The sequence below is a fragment of the Ceratotherium simum genome, chromosome 17 (assembly GCF_057802395.1).
Source record: "Ceratotherium simum simum isolate JZ-2026a chromosome 17, ASM5780239v1, whole genome shotgun sequence".
Lineage (NCBI taxonomy): Eukaryota > Metazoa > Chordata > Mammalia > Perissodactyla > Rhinocerotidae > Ceratotherium > Ceratotherium simum.
In genome coordinates this window covers 50413349-50433821 of record NC_141916.1, presented here as the reverse complement: position 1 = coordinate 50433821, position 20473 = coordinate 50413349, and the positions used below count along the sequence as shown (strand labels likewise).

General features: G+C 33.5%; 1 protein-coding gene and 1 pseudogene across 1 annotated transcript; one reads left to right on the top strand and one right to left on the bottom strand.

The window, feature by feature from the left end:
- Nucleotides 1–642: 642 nt before the first annotated feature.
- LOC147914810 (killer cell lectin-like receptor subfamily I member 1) lies at nucleotides 643–13360 on the bottom strand. Its single transcript, XM_087441983.1, has 7 exons — nucleotides 13231–13360; nucleotides 10654–10923; nucleotides 8455–8547; nucleotides 8242–8310; nucleotides 1767–1918; nucleotides 1313–1416; nucleotides 643–754 (listed from the first exon to the last, which is right to left on the bottom strand). Exons 2-7 carry the CDS (start codon nucleotides 10865–10867, stop codon nucleotides 643–645), a joined length of 744 nt encoding a protein of 247 aa, XP_087298109.1. The 5' UTR covers nucleotides 10868–10923; nucleotides 13231–13360.
- Nucleotides 13361–18429: 5069 nt separating this feature from the next.
- LOC101390465 (TGF-beta-activated kinase 1 and MAP3K7-binding protein 2 pseudogene) lies at nucleotides 18430–20054 on the top strand (annotated as a pseudogene).
- Nucleotides 20055–20473: the final 419 nt, after the last annotated feature.

Here is a 20473-nt window from a genome sequence, read left to right as displayed (position 1 = left end):
AGTATTTGCAGATTTTCATAATGCAAAGCCACCTTGGTTCATTTCAAATTACCAACATGAAGTCACTAAAGGCTGAGCTGAGAAGAAATGTACAAAATTGGCTCTCCAGAAACAGTGCCAGCTAACTTCAGTGTATCACTATCTAGCAATGGTAACGGCTTCTGACTGTTGCTAGTCTCTGAGTTTCTTAATCATTCTTACCTTACATTTTTTTATTTCTGGTTTTTCCATTAAACCTGTCCAGACCACCGTAAGTAGTACCTTCATTAAATCTTTCAAACAATCTGAAATGGTGTCTGTTATGCCAGAACCCTAACCGATGTAGAAACCTTTCTTATCTTTGTATTACTATGATTTGGCAAAGTTGTTTAGCTCATAAAATATGTTTGCTAACTTTGTTTAATGAATTAATAATAATATGAGCTGTGATGGGGAGGATAATTACCACCAAGGAATTTGTGGGTAGTAAATTTTCCTCACAATACAATTAAAAAATTCAAAAATTTAACTAAAATATTCTGATTTCAAAAAAAATTAGCAATAAATTATAAAAAATTTTATAAAAGCAACAAATAACCAAAACAGTTTGTAAATGTTTTATTAATTAGGATTCACTAACAACATGTGTTAGTAAAACAGCTGCTATATAGTAAACTCACAGATGTAACTTCTCCTAGATGAACAGTCATCCATATAAATATATTTTCTCACCATATATGCACATTTGTGGTTCTCCTCTTTCAGAAATGTTAATCTGTGTAAAAAAAATTAAAAAGCAAGGTGTAGTATTTGCAAATGCCAATTTTAAATGCCAACTTTAAAATTAGGAAGAACAACCAAAATGAAAAAAAATAAAACAGCAAATAAACATCAAAATGAACAAAACAAAATACTCTGAAGTTCGAAGGTCGTTAATTACAAAACATTAAACCTAATAGAAAATATTAGACAGTGTCTAATCCTATCCTCGTTGTTTAAATAGAATTATGAGTCAAATAACAAATAACAAGAATATGATAGAGGTTTACAGATTTATAAACTTGACTAAAACTATGCACAAATTTCTTCTAAGAGGCCAGTAAAGGTAAAAATGTAAATGTCCTAAAGATGAGATTATTTAGAAAGGGCTGGCAATTCTCTCATGAGTATCTCCCACATATTGATCCTCAAATACCATGATTCTTTCCTTTTTTTTTTTTTTTTTTGGTTGCTCTTTCTGTGTCCTACACGGGTAACACACACACACACACACACACACACACACACATCCCACATACTCTCAGAAAAGTTCAGTTATTTTCATTGTACTTACAGGCTTTGGATCACTTTGGTGCCATCTTCCCATAACCAGGACCCATTGGTTTCATTGATTTTGAGACCTACCCATCCTTTCATTTCAAAGATTGATAAGATTTTCTATTGGGAAAAAAAAAAGTCAGAAATCAGAAATATGTGCATATTATAATCCACTCCTTCCTGACTCAAAGGCTAATGGTAAAATGTCTCCCAAGGGCTTGCACACATCCATTATTAGTAATAGAATTTTTCTCAAGATATTATCTTATTTTTTAATGTGTTTTCCTTTTAACATTAAATGTTCAAATGATGGAGTTTCTCTAATTTCTCCCTAAGAAAATTGAATCAAAGTAAGAAAATATCATACACTTTTGAGAATCTTCAGGCTTCCCAAATTATGGTGTTAATCACTAATGCTTCCAAACAAATATAGTTACAGCATAACACAAAAGCAGAAGTGTCTTCCCTACCAGCTCTTCATTGACGTCTATCTTCAGAAGATGGGAATTCAGCTCAGCACAGGCAGCATGGCTCTCTGGCCAGGTTTTGGGTTCACTGGAAAGATGATAACAACTATTTCCAAATCCAATCCAGTGATTTGGACAAAGATCACAGGAACATTCTAGAAAATATAAACATATCACATATATACTCTGTACTATGAATAACTATTATCAATACAATTAGTAGTTCTTTGTGTTTGTTATACGGATAGATATTAAACAGAAAGCAAAATTTAAGTATTTTTTGTAACACTTCTGAGAAATTTTACACAACCTATAGCTAATAATAATATTTTGCTCATTTGTTTTTATTTTTCTGTTTAAAAATTGTTATAAAATTGCAACTATAAGGAAGATACATTTCAAATAATATTATAAGCATGTTTGACGTGACTAAAATTATGTATGCATAAATATATGTATGCATTAAATGACTGAACAATATCTAAGTGTATGAACAAAAAAGGCAATTAATGAACTATTCCAATTTTGGAGATATTTATTGTTGTTGATTTTAAATATATAAAATAAAATTCTGTAATTTTTTAAAACTTACTCTCCAACTATTCAATAAATATATACAATTTGCATATTTTTATAATCTTTTTATTGTCATCAAAACTACAGAGTTAAAGTTGCTTTTGTCCTAAGGAAAACAATTGTATTTTCCTCTCTCTCTCTCTCTCTGTAAAGAGAGAAGTTGGTTTGTATCCTTCCCATCAAGGACATTTCAAATATTAATATATATTTACCGAGGCAAAAAATACATTATTTTGCATTTTTATTTATTGAGATAACATCAACATCATGTTCATTCAACATTATTTTTGCAAGAAGTATACAAGCTGAGAAAAAGAGATCAATATCAATAATGTTAATATTTGTATAACAATAATATATGTATCACTACATATATATGTTTATCATTAAGTATGTAATGATGTATGTATATCACAAATATCCCAGTCCTTGACTTTATGATCAATTTAAAACATTACGTGAATGCTTATAACAAATATCCTTTTACTTGTCTGCTAGTATACTCTACAAGAATCTATGTGAGGTAAATAGTGAAGAGTAAAAATTATAATTTTTTTTTTTTTGTGTGAGGAAGATCAGCCCTGAGCTAACATCCATGCCAATCCTCCTCTTTTTGCTGAGGAAGACTGGCCCTGGGCTAACATCGATGCCCATCTTCCTCTACTCTTTTATATGGGACGCCACCACAGCATGGCCCGACAAGCAGTGCGTCAGTGCACCTCTGGGATCCGAACAGTGGCGCCAACAGCAGAGCACGAGCACTTAACGGCTACACCTTGGGGCTGGCCCCTAAAAAGTATAACTTTTAATGAAAGAATATGTTGAATCTACTCATCATAATTTCACCAACAGTGTATGTCTTCCTTTAATCTGCTTGTTTTTTTAATAATTTTAAATTTTCATTTTTAAAAATCTATACCAATCTTTTAGATATGAAATAATATACCCTTGTATAATAAAAACATTGCCTAATTACCTATGAAAGTGAGCATCTTTTCATATATTAATTATACTTCAAATTTCTTCTTTTGCAATTTTCTCTCATTTATATCTTTGCCTCCACCATCACTCTATAAGTTGTTTTTTCTCTTTTTCTTACCTCTCTCCCATAGATTATTCAAATGCATAGGTTCCCTTTACAGTCTTTCCAAAACACTTTAGCATGCTGAACAAAAACACACTTCTTAAATGATTTGCTGTGACATTTTGCTGCTCATTGTGAAAAATAACCAGAACCATAATACATTATTTTTTTTACTTCAATTTTCATGTTCCTGTTCTTTACTCACCCTCAGTGACCTGGATTTTCCTCTCTCAAATAAAACTTTATCACTTTATTCCTTGCCTCAGGCTTTATTTCTTAAAACATACAGGTAAAGATTAAGTTTGTGTTTGGCCCTTTTGTAAAAATCTATCATATTTTCCATATCAGTTTTTCATATGTCTTTAATTCCACTTTTAATTCCTTTAAACATTTGAAAAACATCTAGTTTTCGTCTGTGTCTGATACTTCTATTACCTGAATGTATTATCATCTAGTTTTGTTGTTTGTTATTTTAGCGTTATTTCAGCTAAGTACTGTTTATTATTTTTTCCCGTGCAATTTGGTGTTTTAAATTAATTTTTATATTTGGCAAACATCTGGACCTGAACTAGTGTTCTCATCTTAGATAGATGATCTACATGTGCTTTCCCTCTGGTGACCTGGGGTCCTACCAACCCAGCATCACACAGGGAATGTAAGTTTAAATTCTAAGGATACCTATCTAAGAAGTTAGAGAGGTCTTTATATTCAATTAGAACTTGAGCTAACAGAGAGAATTTTTCTTGATAACCTCAAGCTTTATGTTATAAACTAATTTTTAACTCTCTTGCTCAAGTTAAGTGAAAGCCTCATCCTCTGTCTCTCTTGTTCAATCCAGACTGTTGAGTTATTAAAATTAAATATAACCCCAAATACTGGTAACTTCAGGGTCAGGATACCACTCTGGTTTCAAACTTTCTCCCTGTTTTTAGCCCTTGATGATTTGCTTTGTTTTATTGGAAAAGTATATGTAAAAATAAAAATGTATTTTAAATTTTTAAAATTTTATCCATCTAGACACCTGAAGATAGGCAGGAGAAAAAAGTAAGCTGGGCTTCACTGACATACAAACACAGATGCCTGAGCTGGTGAGCACCATCTTTTAGGTGAAAATCAGAGCAGCCACTCTGGCTCCCTATGGCCTTACAGTAACCTTGAACTTCCTCTCTCTTAGAAGAATAGAGCTTGAGATACATCTATTAACTGTTAAAGTTAGAAATGCAACAAAAGCAGTAGTAAAGAAATAAGAAGTAAAAAGAAAAATAACAAGGAGGAGGAGAAAGAGGAATACAAAAATACAGAAAGAGAAAACATTAGCAGAGAAAAAAGCTGACAATAGGTTTCAGTGAATCCCTAGAAGAGAGAAAACAAATAGTACAGTATTGATTGATTTAGCAAATGTGAGAAGATGACTACGTAAATGGCCAGCATTTGAGAAACTAGATTATTTACTCCTCAAAAACCTTACGAAGATCAGATTTGGAGTGATAAAATATTGGAGGACAAGCATTAGGGATGGCAGAGAAAATGGATTGAAAGTATGTTCAGAAACATTGGTTGTCCACTTTCCTACCCCACTTTAACCTCCCATTCCCCTAGTCTATTACAGGAACAGAAGTTAATTCTTTGGGGAATTGAAATCAACAGGCCCAAGACCAGGGGTATCGAAGAATTAGAGGGCGGGCCTGAAGAGCAAGGCCAAAATACAACAGAACTGAGATTCATTAGTGAATGGTGCTACCATCAACATCTTTTCTCCAAAACAACAGCAGGTAAGTCTATAATCCCTAGAAGGAATAATAATATAAAATCCCTCTCTAGATATTATAATTTCCAGAAAGTAACATATTGAGGGGGGAGGGAGGAGAGGGAAATGCTCATGACAGAATGGGCACTTGGCTCTGAGTAACCTGCAACAAAGTGCCCTCTTACTCAAACAGATTCCCACTCAGCCTTTTTACTGCAGCACTCCAAAATGCATCTAAATAGCCAGTATTGGAACACATTTGATGAAAGTCATTATCATGGAAAACAAAAACATGAAATTTAAAAATGGAGAGAAAATAGAAATAACAGAGGAGCAAGATAAAAATCCAGAACAAAATCAATATATGTAAAATTCTCTGGATTATATAATTCAGATTCCTTCAATGAAGAATAATTTCCTGTAAAAGAAAATGACAGAACAAAAAAGATCTCTTGGAAATCAAAAATAAGATAATTAAAATATGGGATAGGTACAAGCTAATGTCAGAAACAAAGCAGAATAGAAGAAAAACAGAAATGTAGAAAGCAGGATAAAGAGAGTCTCAGGATAAAAAAAGGAAAAAATGCTAAAAAAGGAAATAGAATGGAAAAGACTAACAAAGAAATAATAAAAATTCAAATTAATAATCCAACAGAAAATCAAAATAATAATTCAATTTGAAGTAGACAAGATTCCAGACTGAAAGAATCCAATGGATGTACAATTAATATAAAAAATAGAAATAATAAATAACTTTCACACAAAAGCATATGATTGAGAAATTTCAGAAGATAGGAATAAAATAGGAAATAAGGTAAAAAAATTTAAAACAATTGTAAAAATGTCACAAACGATGTCAAATAAAATAGTATTACACTTGTCAATAGTCACATTGAAGAAGAAATCATGGAATGATGTCTCATAAAACACATTTTTTCAACCAACAATATCTTATAAAAAGTATTTTTCAACAAGAGAGCAAAATAGAAAACTTCTTAAAGATAATTCAAAGACTCAAAAAGATATGCCCCAGGGGCCGGCCTGGTGGCATAGTGGTTAAGTGCGTGTGCTCAGCTTCAGTGGCCCGGGGTTCACAGGTTCAGATCCTGGGCATGCAACAATGCACTGCGAGTCAAACCATACTGTGGTGGCATCCCATATAAAGTAGAAGAAGATGGGCATGGATGTTAGCCCCCAGCCAATCTTCCTCAGCAAAAAAAAAAAGAGGACTGGCATTGGATGTTAGTTCAGGGTTGATCTTCCTCACCAAAAAAAAAAAAAAAAAAAAAAAGATATGTCCCATGAATTAATTCTAGGAGGTCATTAAGTTCAGAAAGAAACAAATAATGGCACACAAAACCTATAACAAATGAAAATATGGAATCCATGTAGGATCCATAACAGAAAAAATGGCAAAAGAAACCCCAGGTAATTGAGCAGTTTACCTAGAGTGCAGTTAACCCAGATTTGGAATGGAGACTAAAGGGCTTTAGGAGAGAGGTCATCATGTGATCGTGACAGTGTGTTAAGGAAAAAATGGGAAAGAAGAATGGAAAGCTATGGCCATTGTTTTCTTATTGATATGATAAGAAAGTGATTTATACTATCTAAAATGAATAACTCAAGTAATAGCAGTGTAAGCATATTATTTTGAAACATGGTGGTAGTAAAGAAAGAACTTGAAGGGTTGAGAGCATTTGCCTGTGAGGAACAGAACTAAGGGAGGAGGATAGGCAGCCAAGAAATCACTGTTCTTAATTATGTCTTCCTGTGCTATTTTTAAATCAACTTTGTTAAGATATAATATACACACAATAAAATCACTGTTTTGAAGTATACAATTTGATGAATTTATTTATTTATTTATTTTTATTTTTTGTGAGCAAGATCAGCCCTGAGCTAACATCTGTCACCAATCCTCCTCTTTTTGCTGAGGAAGACCGGCCCTGGGCTAACACCTGTGCCCGTCTTCCTGCACTTTATATGGCACGCCGCCACAGTAGGGCTTGACAAGCCATGCGTGGGTGCTGCGCCCAGGATCCAAACCCCAGGCCGCCGCGGCATAACGCAAGCACTTAACCACTACGCCCTGGGGCTGGCCCCCCAATCTGATGAATTTTGACCAATGAATATGCCTCTGTAACTACCTCCCCAATTAAGATCTAGATTATTTTCATCACGCCAAAAGTTCACTCATGTTCCTTCCTAACTAACGCCTCCACCCTCCCACCTCACTCAAGCAACCATGGATCTGATTTACATCACTGTAGACTTTTACATTTTTAGCAACTCATATAAACATAATCCTTTAATATGAACTCTTTTGCAACTGGACTCACTCAGCATGTTTTTGAGTTTTATCCATGCTGTATGTGTAAGTATTTCATTGCTTTTCACTGCTGACTAGATTATTATATGACTAAACCACAATTTGTCAATCCATTCACAGGGTGATTGATATTTGGATTGCTTACAATTTTAAGTTATTATAAATAAAGTGTCTACAAACATTTGTACACATGTCTTTTGTGGACATATGTTTTCATTTCTCTTGTTTAAATGTCTAAGAATGGAATTGCTGGCAATGTGTGCCAGTACAGTGGCTCCAAATACTTACCAACACTTGTTTCTGTCAGTCTTTCCAAATTTTACCCATTTTAGAGTATGTGTAATAATAACTCATTGGAGTTTTAATTTTCATTTCTCCAGTTATTTCCCATTTGATTGACTTTTATTTCCAAATGAGGTGAATGGAAATAAAAAAAACACCAGCAAGATGAATGGCTAATATTTGGCATTTAATATATTTTAAATCCCATTTTTCTCCTAATAATAATAAAATCACAAACAATTACTTCATATATATATAACACTTAGGATCTTTTCACATTCTACCATGTCATCTTTCTTATTTTACCCAATAGGAATATTTCCCTCATAAGGGATTGGGCATAGATAAAACTGCATTTGTTTATCATGATTCATTAAAGGTTTGTGGTTTTCAGAAAAATATAACCTTTAGCCCCAATAATCAGAATCTTTGTTCTGGACTGAAAAGAGTTAATACTTACCACCATTTTTAAAAGATAGAGTAGGAACAAGTGATATTTTTTGGTTTTCCTCTTCTCTGCTAGAAAATACTATGACAAAAATAATAGTAGTAATTAGTAATGTTAATAAAATTATTAAGACAATGTAAAAATTCAGTCTTGATAGCAAATTAATGAAATATATTGCTGATGTACTTTTTGTGATAAGAACAAAATATTTTCTTAATTACTTACAGTTTGCAAGCAAGACACCCACTGTTGTCATCAAGATTATACACAAGACCCCTAAACTCCCAGTTGTCACTTGCCATGCCATAGATTGGTGGTCTAACAATAAAGAAAACAGAAACAATGATTAAGTTTTATCATTTCCTAGACGTCTTCAAATATGAAATTCAAAACCATTATGTTTCCCTCTCAGAGGGCAACTGTTTTCTAATTTTTAATGTGTTCAACCTGAATAAAATTATTTCTTAGCCACAATGAGAACACCAGTTCTTTGATACCCAAATTTCCTTCCTGACTATAGCTCTTTCTTGACTATAGCTCTTTCTCTCCCATCTCACTTGAGGCCCAAGGTATGACACCTCAACCACCCTCACCAGCATCTTTGAGCATTCTTTGCCTAGTGTTCTACAAATTAATTCTGTGCAATCCTAAAATGTACTCTGTCTGCTAGTAGACTTGGAAATTAAATACATTTAGAAAAAAATTGTCATGCAAATAAAAATATGCATGCAAATAAAAACATTGAATTCTAAAATCCATGTGAACAATAATATTCATTTATTAGTCAATCAATCGATTTATTAGTCAAGAGGGAATAACAAAATACGTTTTTCTCTTTGTTGAGATAAGAAATAATTGTCGTAAATTTTACCAAAGAAATATGGGAATATTTACCAAGTTTTAACCTAGACATATGAGGCTAGGAAACGCTGCTATAAAAAAGTGGTATTGCACTGAAAGTTGGAGGAAAATAAGAACTAATTATTTCTTGAAGGATGATTTCCCTTAACTTGCTCACCCCCAAACCTACATATATATACACATTACTATTCATATATTTATACCTTATTGTCATTACCTTCTTTTCATTTCAGAAGGTGAGAAATTTGTCCAACTCTAAACCTTTCATATAACCTCTTTAGTCCTTGACACCCAGTCTCCTCTAGAACATTTATTCTCTAAGAGATTTCTCTTTCTTGCCAGTATCTTCATCATCTCTTTCTATAAACTTTGCCAGATTTGATGTGGGGTCAAATCTCTCAAAATTTAATATAATCCCTTGTCTTGGTTCAGGACTTCCACTTTTTATTGCCATTACTCTTATGTTGTTTTTTTTTTTTTCAGCCAAAATTGTGAAAATGCTTTCTGGACTCATTTTATTCCCAAACTAAATGCTTTCAACTCCTTGACTCTTAGTTGTACCTTATATGCCTTTCTCTTTAATCAGCAAAAACTTCCATTGCTAAATCCAAGGAAATGATTTCCCACATGCAGTTTACTAGACCGCTATTCTTAGTTTGATGTATTTTCTCCTTCTCTTTGGTCATGTATTCATATGTACCTTCCTTGGATCTTCCTCTGCTCAAGTCTTACATGCTGCTTTTCTCTGATAGACTTTTTACCCACATCATCTCTATCTGCAATCTTAGCTATTCATTAAGTCTTTCAGAACCTTTTATAACCTCTCCTTGGAGATCTAGCCTCTAAAATCCTATTTCATTATGGACATTTTCCTCTGAACTATGAAAAGAAAATTCAAATGCCATATTTGATCTGACTTTTATTGAATTAATCATTATTTTTCTTAACAGTGGGTAAGAAGACTAACTTCCTAATCACTTAAGCTAGGAAATTTATACAATATTATACTCATTTCTCACCTTTACCTCCAATATCCAGTTAATCATGAAGTCTTCTAGGTTTTATCTCCAAAATATTTGTAGACTTTTTTATAATCTGTCTTTGTTCTAACAATTCTTTAAGTTTTTTGAATATAAGTGACTATTGCTCCTACATTTTTATAGGTCTCTTAGCTCCAGAGCAGGCACATAGGAAAAGTCCCAAAAATATTTGTTGGACTGAATAAGACTGAACCGAATTGAAGGCTAACATCAAGATTTATTTTTTAAATAATTTAAAAATAACATGGAAAAGAAGCAGTAGAATTTATTCATTCTCCATAGTTCTCCCAAGTAATGCAATTCTGTTGGAATTTGGATCAACGATATTGTGAAGGAAACAAACATATTGAAGGACTATTTAAGAGACAAACTATTGCATGGTAATATCCTAAAATAGTTAAGGAGAGTGCTGAATATAGAAAATTAGTGTAATGTGGCAATTTTACAAAGGTTTTGAGAGAAGTAATCTTCTAAACCCAAGAATCGAGGCCTAGCTAATAACAAAATATGTGTAACACTGTACCTTTTCTTTTTTTCCTATCAAACCGTTTTTTGTGCTGAAGATGAGAAGAGGGAAATTTCAGTTCCATATATGTTACTTGCTGTTCACTTGATATGACATTGCTCTGGCCTGTCTTGGGTACTCTTTGCTTCGGTGGAGATTTGGAAAAATTCAGTTCTGTGTAGGTTACCTCATGCTGCTTTCCAATATCTTCGTTTTGCTTATTTTTAAGCATTTTTTTCTGACTGCTTCAGCTCAATCTTGATAGCTTGCTGCGTTTCTTTTGAATTTCTATGCAATAGAAATGTGAGGAAAAGAGTTAAGTGATCATTGTCTCAGATCAGGCAGTGAATAATGCATTCATTCTGATGTACAAGCAAACATTTAGATATAATACTAAAGAAGTAAAAAGGGAAAGAAATGTGAGTTTGAATCTCTCTCTCAGCTTTGCAGTGTTCCTTGTTCAGAAGAGTAATTTTACCCTCCTTTAATAAGGTTATATATTTCATTTCCTCTCGAATCAGTTTTTGAAAGGAGTGGATAAGTATATATATTTTTCCTTCTCAGTATTCTCTGTATAATGTATAATGTCAATAATATGTGGGCAATGTTTAAAACACACCTGCATTAATGAAGAATTGAATATTTATATTTGATATTAATGCTCTTTATTTCAAATGAGGTTGATATAAAGTCTATTATATCACTGAAATAATTTACTATTTAGTGGATTCTGTTATTAATAAAGAGAAAACTCATCTTTCTTAGGAACTAGGTATATTCTACATGTGTAATCTGCCAGCCTGCCGTCCTTTTTCTACCTACTCAGACCATATTTACTTATATACACACACTCACACAGAGAGGCACACATATACAGACCATCTAAGTTAATGAGACATTGCGAATGAACCACCAAAAATGAATAAAGTAAATAAGAAAGTAATTTACAAAATCCAATTTATTAAATCTTCAATCTCATTATTATATAAAGAAATTAAAGTTAAAAGAATAGAACAATTTTGACCCATGAGAACACTAAATAATTTAAACTGATACTTTTGGAGTTGGCAAATGATTGTAAACAGAAAGTTATTCATCAATATTTATTAAAAGCTAAAATTTGCAGGATTTTCACCAGCAAATTCCATTTAAAACAATTTGTCTTACAAAATATTTTTTAAATATTCAAAGTTATGCAGCACAGGTATTTTGTTTTTATTTCCTAAGAGTTAAGTTGGAAAAACAAACAAAAAAGTTAGCAAATGAAGTATTCACAATTAAGGGAGTTGTTGAATAAGTTACAACACATCTATACCCTAAAACACCACAAATTGTTTAATATGACAGACATTCTTGATATGTAAAGCAAAATAATAGATTTATAATGTGTTATGTTTGTAGTGGTTACTTGTAGGTAGAGTTTTGGCAGGTTTACATTACTTTCTATTTTATTAACAATTAAAGAACACATGTTAAAGCTACTTAAATGAAGGTGAAATTTTGAGTATTTAAAAAATTAAATAACAAGTAATTTTATACATAGGACCTTTTCTATATCCATGATTATTTCCTAAGAGTGAACTCCCCAAAAATTTTAAAAAAACAAAAGAACTGAGATAATTTTTTTTTAAATGAAGAATATTTTTACACTTCCTCAAATTGTTTTCTGGAAGTTTTCACCAATTCATATATATCCATCAGCTGATAAGGTAGTTAACTTAAGGGTATATTGGGATTGAAAGGATACTGCTGTTTAACTATTTGAGACAATTAAACTACCTTTTGTAACAGAGGAGGAAGTAAAATAGCTATTGTTGAGAATAGACAATGGAATAAACGTCGTCTAAGAAAAGTTTAAAAGTGATAGAATCAGAAGAAAAATTGGTTGAAAATTGGAGCACCAGATAGATTTAGATCACTAATTTCACGGAGTTTACTAAAACAAATTTTAGATAAACCAAAATTTTAAATGTAAAACATGAAACAATAAAACTAGCACAGAATTAAAAGAAAGTGCAGGTAAATAATTGTAAGTTTCTAGTCACACACAGGCAAGGAAAAGAGTTAGGCTGAGTTAAAAACAGCATTTTTGTTGATAATGTAAAAATTTTCAGCAATAAGCACATTAAGACTTTCATTTCATCACGAACATTGTAAGAAATACAAACTAACATATTAACGATGTACATTTTCACTTATAAAATCAGTATATATTTATAAACAAAATATAATCACACATAGTTGGACAATGTGCAGGAAAGCAGGTATTCATTTACACGGGCTTCTGGTTAATCTAAATCTTCCCTTTCTAGAAGATAATTTGTCTATATGTATCAAAACCAAATAATGAATGCACCTACTGGTCCAACATTTCAAAATAATGAAAAAATGATGGCTTATTCAATAAATTAATTTGAGAAAAGAGGCTAGACAGTTGGAAAAAAACAATAAGGTAATTTCGAGGAAAGAAACAAAATAAAAAGGATAGCTGACTATTATTTAATACATTTTGAGTTGATAGTTGAAATTAATATAAAAATGACATATATTTTTAAATTTTCAAGAGAAGAAAATAAGCAAAGCACTCGTACTCACCAACTTGAAGAATAAATTTGAAAATAAATTTTGTAGGATAATCATAGGTATGATACAATGTAAAATTGTTGTAGGCTGGAATTAATAAAATTATACAGTAGATAATCTGGTGTAAGAACCCCAGGCAAGATTTTAGGTTAAAAGTAACCAAATAGTGACTTATGATACTTTTTTAATCAAAGTGTGTGTGAAAAACTGCAAAGGAAGTTCTCATGTAACTGCTGGTTTGTAGTTTGCCTCCCCCACAAAAGACCTATCAGGGAGTGAAAATGTTGCTTTAGCACGCCATGGTCTTGGTACTTTGAAAGCTACTTCATAAATTATAGACCTTTCAATTTAAAATGTTTGAGAAAAATACTAAATTTAAAGACTGCTTAATGAGAATATCCGCATGTCAAGTCTGAGGCCTTATAGGAAAAGAAAAATAAACCAAATTGCATATCATATTAGAGGTTACATGGAACAAGAGTATCACAGGATACATAGAAAAGTATGTAGATTTGTCAGAATAGAAATTATATTTTTGGTTTTACTGGTTAAATTTTAATAAATAATTCTTAGTGATAGTTGATATCGCAACCCATAGCATGGTGTTTACCTTTTGTATATTATAGCATATAATATAGTATAATACAGTCTAGTATGTTATAATAAATAACTACATAATTTGAAAGACTTCAATGGTCATCAGCTTGTGGGTATAAAAGAAATTATCTTACTATAAATTTCCAAATTTGTGTCTCTTGTTAGTTTGTACCTCTTGACTCAGAACCATAGTACTGATATCATTCTCCTTAAGCCTCTCCCGTTTATTTATGAGTCTCATTAAAGTTCATTTTCCCTCTTCTCATTGTTGCCCATGTCCTCCCAGGCCTCCTCTTTATTCACCAGTGATGATGAATCACAACCTTCCGATCCATCAATGTCCACATGCATGATCCTCCTATCCTGGCCACTCAGTCTCTTTGCCTCCCCATCTCTGACTGATTTCTCCACTCTGCCTCAGCCAGCTGCTCCCATGGGAACACTTTGGTCTTTGTCATACCTTTAAATGTTGCATCTCAAAAATGTCTTATTAAAGCCTCCCACCCCTCACAGACACCCTTACCCTTCTAGCTTGCTTGCTCATCTCTTTCCAACATGAAACGCTTTACCTCATTAGCATCTCCAGTCCTCCTCCAACTCTACTCTGTTGTAATCTACCAGTCTTCTTCTTCCTTCACTTTCCTCCATGTCCACTTGATTCCATAATATGTTTCACTTCTGCCAACAGACTAACTCCCTTGAACTTCATTGGGATCCCATTTGTTCAACAAAATTATTATCCTGTATATGAAATTAATTACTTGTTTATGTCAATGCCTGAGAAGCCAAGTGCTTGAAATTTATTGCAATACAAATTCCCTGTCACCAACGTGAAATTGCTTTAATGTTGCTAGGAGTCCTGTTACTTTTTTCAGGTCACCCCTCTTTCACATTCTCTAAAATTAATTTTATCGCACATTGGCCATTCTTAACAAATCTCTGACTCTTCCACATCCCTTCTTATTCTCAGAAAATGATCTACATCACAGATAAATAAAAGCCACCAGATTATCAGACTGAAAATCTCTCACCTGTCTCCCAATATGTACATGCATCTTATCTTCCTCTTCAATAAGGTCAATTTGGATCCACCCACACCTGTCACCCAAGAATCATACACTATTCATTACTCTTGTTTCCTTTTGAATATTCAATATTTTCTTAGTAATATCCTTCCCACCAGCTTAAAATTACATACAATTTTTAACCTTATTAGACCTCAAATCCCAATGTACTTACTACCCTCACTCTCTATCACTCAAAAAAGCAGAAGTTCTCCAAGTGCTGTCTGCATTTCATCTCTATTTCTTATATTTTACTCTCACTACTCAAGCCATTACAACCTGGCTTCTGTCTCGATGACTCCATTGCATTGGCCCTCTTTTTGGTCTTAAGTGATCTCTGCTTCACTAGATGGATCCTTTTATTTCTCTTTTAGTTGAGCTCTTAATAGCATTCAACACCATTCATCACTTTCTTCTTCTTAAACATTTCTTTCCTTATGCTATATTTTCTTGGTCTCTTCATCCACACTCATTGTTTCAATTGCTACCTATAAGCAAGTGTATACATATATATGTGTTGAAAAAATTTCTCCTTTAGGTTTCATTTCAGCTCATTTATTTCTTTGTCAATTAACATCTCCTCTTAGTGTCCCAAATATTTTTTTTTTTTTTAAAGATTTTATTTATTTATTTTTCCCCCAACGCCCCAGTAGATAGTTGTCTGTCATAGCTGCACATCCTTCTAGTTGCTGTATGTGGGACACGGCCTCAGCGTGGCCGGAGAAGCGGTGCGTCGGTGCGATCCCGGGATCCGAACCCGGGCCGCCAGCAGCGGAGCGCGCGCACTTAACCGCTAAGCCACGGGGCCGGCCCAGTGTCCCAAATATTGACAAGTAATACTCAACAACAGCTCTGAAACAAAAACGTAGTAAACATTCTCTTCCTAAATTTGTTCCTATTTAGTAAAGGTGACCATTTTTCAACTTGTTAAAAGCAGAGTTCTGCTTATCTCGTTCTGTGCACGTCTATGTCAATTACAAGGACTGTCGTATTTTAAGTAATAAAATATTCTCAAATTGTCTGCCTCTGCTCTGGCTCTGTCTTTGCAGTTTTATATGACACCATACTTGCTTCTATCTCTCTGCTCTTGCTACACCATTCTTCTTTAATGGAATGAGCCATTCTTACTAACATCACTGGGTCTTTGCCTGAAACACTCTCTCCCCCTTTTCTTTACCTAAGTAACTATAGGAATTCAATTTTTTAATACCTATTTTAATCTGTACTCGCCTAGGAAATCTTCATGAAATTCCTAAGCTAAGTCAATTTCTCATACCACTGTGTTCATAATTTACCTTTCCTTGTAGTCAATAATTAAAATTGTAATTTTAAAATAACTTCTGTAGTTATTTGACTGATAGATATTTTCTCCAAAAATTCTAAGTTCCATGAGGATAGACTCTATATCCATTATTGCTTATCATTTTATGTTTTGACATATAGTAGACACCCAAAAATGCAACTTAAATGAGTGAATCAGACAATAAATCATAGAACATTCAATAAATTGTGTTTAAATAACTAACTGGATATACTTTTGGAAAAATAAACTTAGCTCCCTATGTCTAAAAACTTATAGGTTAATAAAATGCTAAACATAAGTAACATATATAAGAGAAGAAAACATGAAAATGTATTTTTAATCTTAGAGAAAGGCCAAGAAAAATACAAAAAAAAGACAAATTTTAAAAATAACATATTTGGTCAGACAAAAGGAAAACAAAATATTTATAATTTATGTAACACAGTGATGTATAGTACACATATATTAAGAATACCCACAGATCAATAAGAAAAAGACAGCCAACTTTCACAAATAGGCAAAAAGTGTAAATAAAAATTTAATACACACACACAAGAAACCCAACAAATCAATTAAAAATGTGAAAAGATGCTAAATTCTCACAGATAATAAGGGAAATACAATTTAAATAAACCAAAGATCACTAATTTTGGCCACGATATTGGCAAAAGTTAATGAGTTGCTATATCAGAAAAGAGACACAATAAGATTGGCAAATGTATTCCTTAGGGGTTATTAGAAAGATTGAAGTATAAAAATTACAGATTTGTTTTGTACATAAATTTCTCATACTAAATAATAAGGTAATGGTTCTGGGGAGTCAAGTCTATAAAAAAATTTTCATGTATCGTGAGTGAATGTCTTTTCAAAAGGGAATGTTTCTTATATATTGTGTACCAGAGAATATTACAGTCATTTCAAACAATAAGGATAATACATATGCAATGACATTGAAAGAATTCCAATATTTATATTTTTAAGAATAAGCCATTTATTTAACAAGATAGTTCATTCTGGGTTAGTGAGATACATATGATCATGTTTATGGGGAAAAAAAGAAAACCTTTTATTTCTTGAAATATGAAAAAATTCATATCCTATATATATATTATATATAATGTATATAATATATTATATACGATATATATATAAAACATATGACGAAGTCTAATAGAAATATAATCAATTTCTTCCTAGAAAGGTTCCCCAAGAGTCTTTCCCACCACGGACAATACCAGTTCAGTTTTTAAACAATAAGTTTGCTATTTTTTATTTCCAGTTGTCTCAGAAATGGAACCAAAATTATATGAAATACTACTGTAAAAAATAATGGGGAATAACCACGGCAAAAGAGAGCAAGAGCTGGGACTGGGAGTGGGGTTAGGACAGGGGTGGGAGGAAGGGGAAGAGATGACGATTGGTTGCAGAGAGTGGAGGAACCGCATAAGCTGGAGTTCAGGATTAGGAGTTGGGGAGTGGTGATGGTACCCAGCTGTGTTTTGAACTGTAACAACAGCTGCATCCCCTCTTCCTCAGTTCATCAACAGAGACTAAGCAGGGTGGAACCCAGTGCTGAGGTGCCCCCTCTGTGGTTGAAATCTGAATGTGTTGCTGTATGCGGCAGGGATAGGAAAGAAAAATGCTTGGACTGATGAGATGAGTACTATTTCCTCTAAGGCCTAGAACTGCCTCCCATACAAATAGTCCTGATCAGGGGCCGATCTGGTGGCACAGCGGTTAAGTTCGTGCATTTCGCTTTGGCAGCCCAGGGTTTGCCAGTTCTGATCTTGGGCACAGATCCTGGGTGCAGACCTACTCACTGCTCATCAAGCGATGCTGAGGCAGCGTCCCACATAGAGGAACTAGAAGGACCTACAACTAGGATATACAACTAGGTGCTGGGGCTTTGGGGAGAAAAAAAAAGAAAAAGAGGAAGATTGGCAATAGATGTTGGCTCAGGGCCACTCTTCCTCAAAAAAAAAAAGTTACCTTGAAAAAATAGATGGATAAGTACCTTACAAACAAACAAATAGTCCTGATCAAGCAGCATACAAATGTCCTAAAGAAGCCATCAAATTGATTTTCAGATTTTTACATGACTTGTGATTTAACAGTCTACAGAGAAATTCTATTTCTATTAGGTCTTACATAACAGCTTATAGTTGACCAGCATTCTGACTGGGTATCTCAATGTAATCCCATGTACCCTGACAATTCTGTTAACCTGAAGTTGTTGTATCCAGGTGCATGCTCCAGAATCATAATAACTTGGATATCTGCTGTGCAGTGTTCTCTCAGGAGAATACAAAGTATGTTTATTGTGAATGGACTTTTTTAACAAATGATTCTGGAATTTCTGGTCAGTGGAATCACATGATTTCACTCAACCTGGATTTGCAGTCACAGAACGTTCACCACATGGAAGAGAAGGGAATAGAATCAATGGAAGTTGAACCTGAGACAATTCTATCAACCTTTACAAACTGGTCCTGTTATTCTAGACCTAATCCTTTATCACATAGCTCAACCTAAGAGCCAAATTAGCAAGGCCACAAGACATCTCACATCTACATGCCCATCAATTCACTTACTATTCCATAATCACCAGCAATTCATTCAATAGCTCACAGTCTTCTGGCAATAAGCAGTATAACATTCAGAATATTTCAACAGAACCTTAAAAATAGCACATTGAAATCAAACTTGAATTACCACAAAGAAACAATTCTTCAAAATTGCATTACTGTAGACCTTAAGCCTCCAGAAGTTTCTTTTTGGTCAATAGCTAGACTTTAAATAGAAATTAGCTCACTGTTTACACAGCTGCCAGCCCCCTAAATAATGATATGGTGATATCCAGTAGTCAATCTAAGATCTATATTTTAGCTAATGCCACCACAGGAGATGAATAGGTCATGGGGAATCAGCCCACATTCTTTACATCCACAAACTCTGGAGCATCTGCTGCCTTCAGGTAATATATCTGGACAAGTGAGCATAGTCCTACTTTTCTTCATCACCATCCTCTCAAAAGCAGAGCCATAGGCACTATCTGCAATTTCTCCTCCAGTGCTGGTCATTCAATCTAATACAAAATATACTTTCAAAATTACAGTTTCTCCAAATAAACCTCCTGCAATTTCACCAGGAATGATATTCCTACTTTTCAACTTACAAATAAGGCAAACTATCCTGGTAATTATATAGGAACAGTATCCAGCGCCTGATGGACCCCATGTTAGCACATGTGGCTAGAATAAGTGAAGCATGAAAGTTGAGTATGGCATCTGATGCTGCTGCCTACCACAAGCTTTATTGGAACACCAGAAGATCAGAATGGAAAAACTTGAAAGAGAACTTGAGATTCAAGAGAGAAAGCTGGATAAACTAAAATCTGAGGTCAATGAAATGAAGAATAATATAACTCAGAGGCACTTGAAAAGATCAAATTTCGTATCCCAAGTACCTAAACTTAGAGAAATGCAACAGTTGAGAAGTTATAGTAGACAGCTCCAGATCAAAATGGACTGCTTAGAGAGATTGATTGATCTTTTCCAAACCTGAGAACCACATTTTAATCTCAGCACTATGCATAACTTTTATAACAATATCATATTTATAGATTCAGTGCCACCAAAAGCCAAAGATCAAAGGTCCACCATCAAAACACCAGAATCTCAAGACATAGAAGATGATGAGTGAGCTCAGTATAATTCCACTGCATATATCTGAACCACCCAGCCTTAAGCCATTGCAAACAGCATAAGATGCCAAGGTATTTCTTAGCCGAAGGCCCTATATCTTTTCTAAAACCACAACTGAAGTTCAAGGAAATATTCTGTCATCAAGAGAAAAGTTTCACTGATATATAGGATTTTTCAAATTGAAAGTGTGACAAGATAGTGTTGTGCTGATGTTAAATGTCAGCCCACAAAGCTAATAATATCTTGGCGTAATGTTACAGGCAGTTAAATTCATAGCATGAATGATTATCTGCTGAAGGACTTGGTTGTACTCTGCCTACAGTATCCTATTATGGATAATTCTCAACATTTGATATTCAGTGCTTGGGTGTTCCCAACAACTTTTCCCTTCATCTCACTACTGAATTGTGACAAGAGGAAGGAATAGAGTGATAGCTTTTTTTATTTTTAAACTTTTAGTAAAACAATTTATACCCAAAGAAAAGGAACAAGGTTCAACTATTTAAACTGCTTAGTGTCAAGGGATAGGAGAAGAAATAGAATAATCTGTGGTACTCTTGGTCTTTTCTTTATCTTCCTGAAAACAT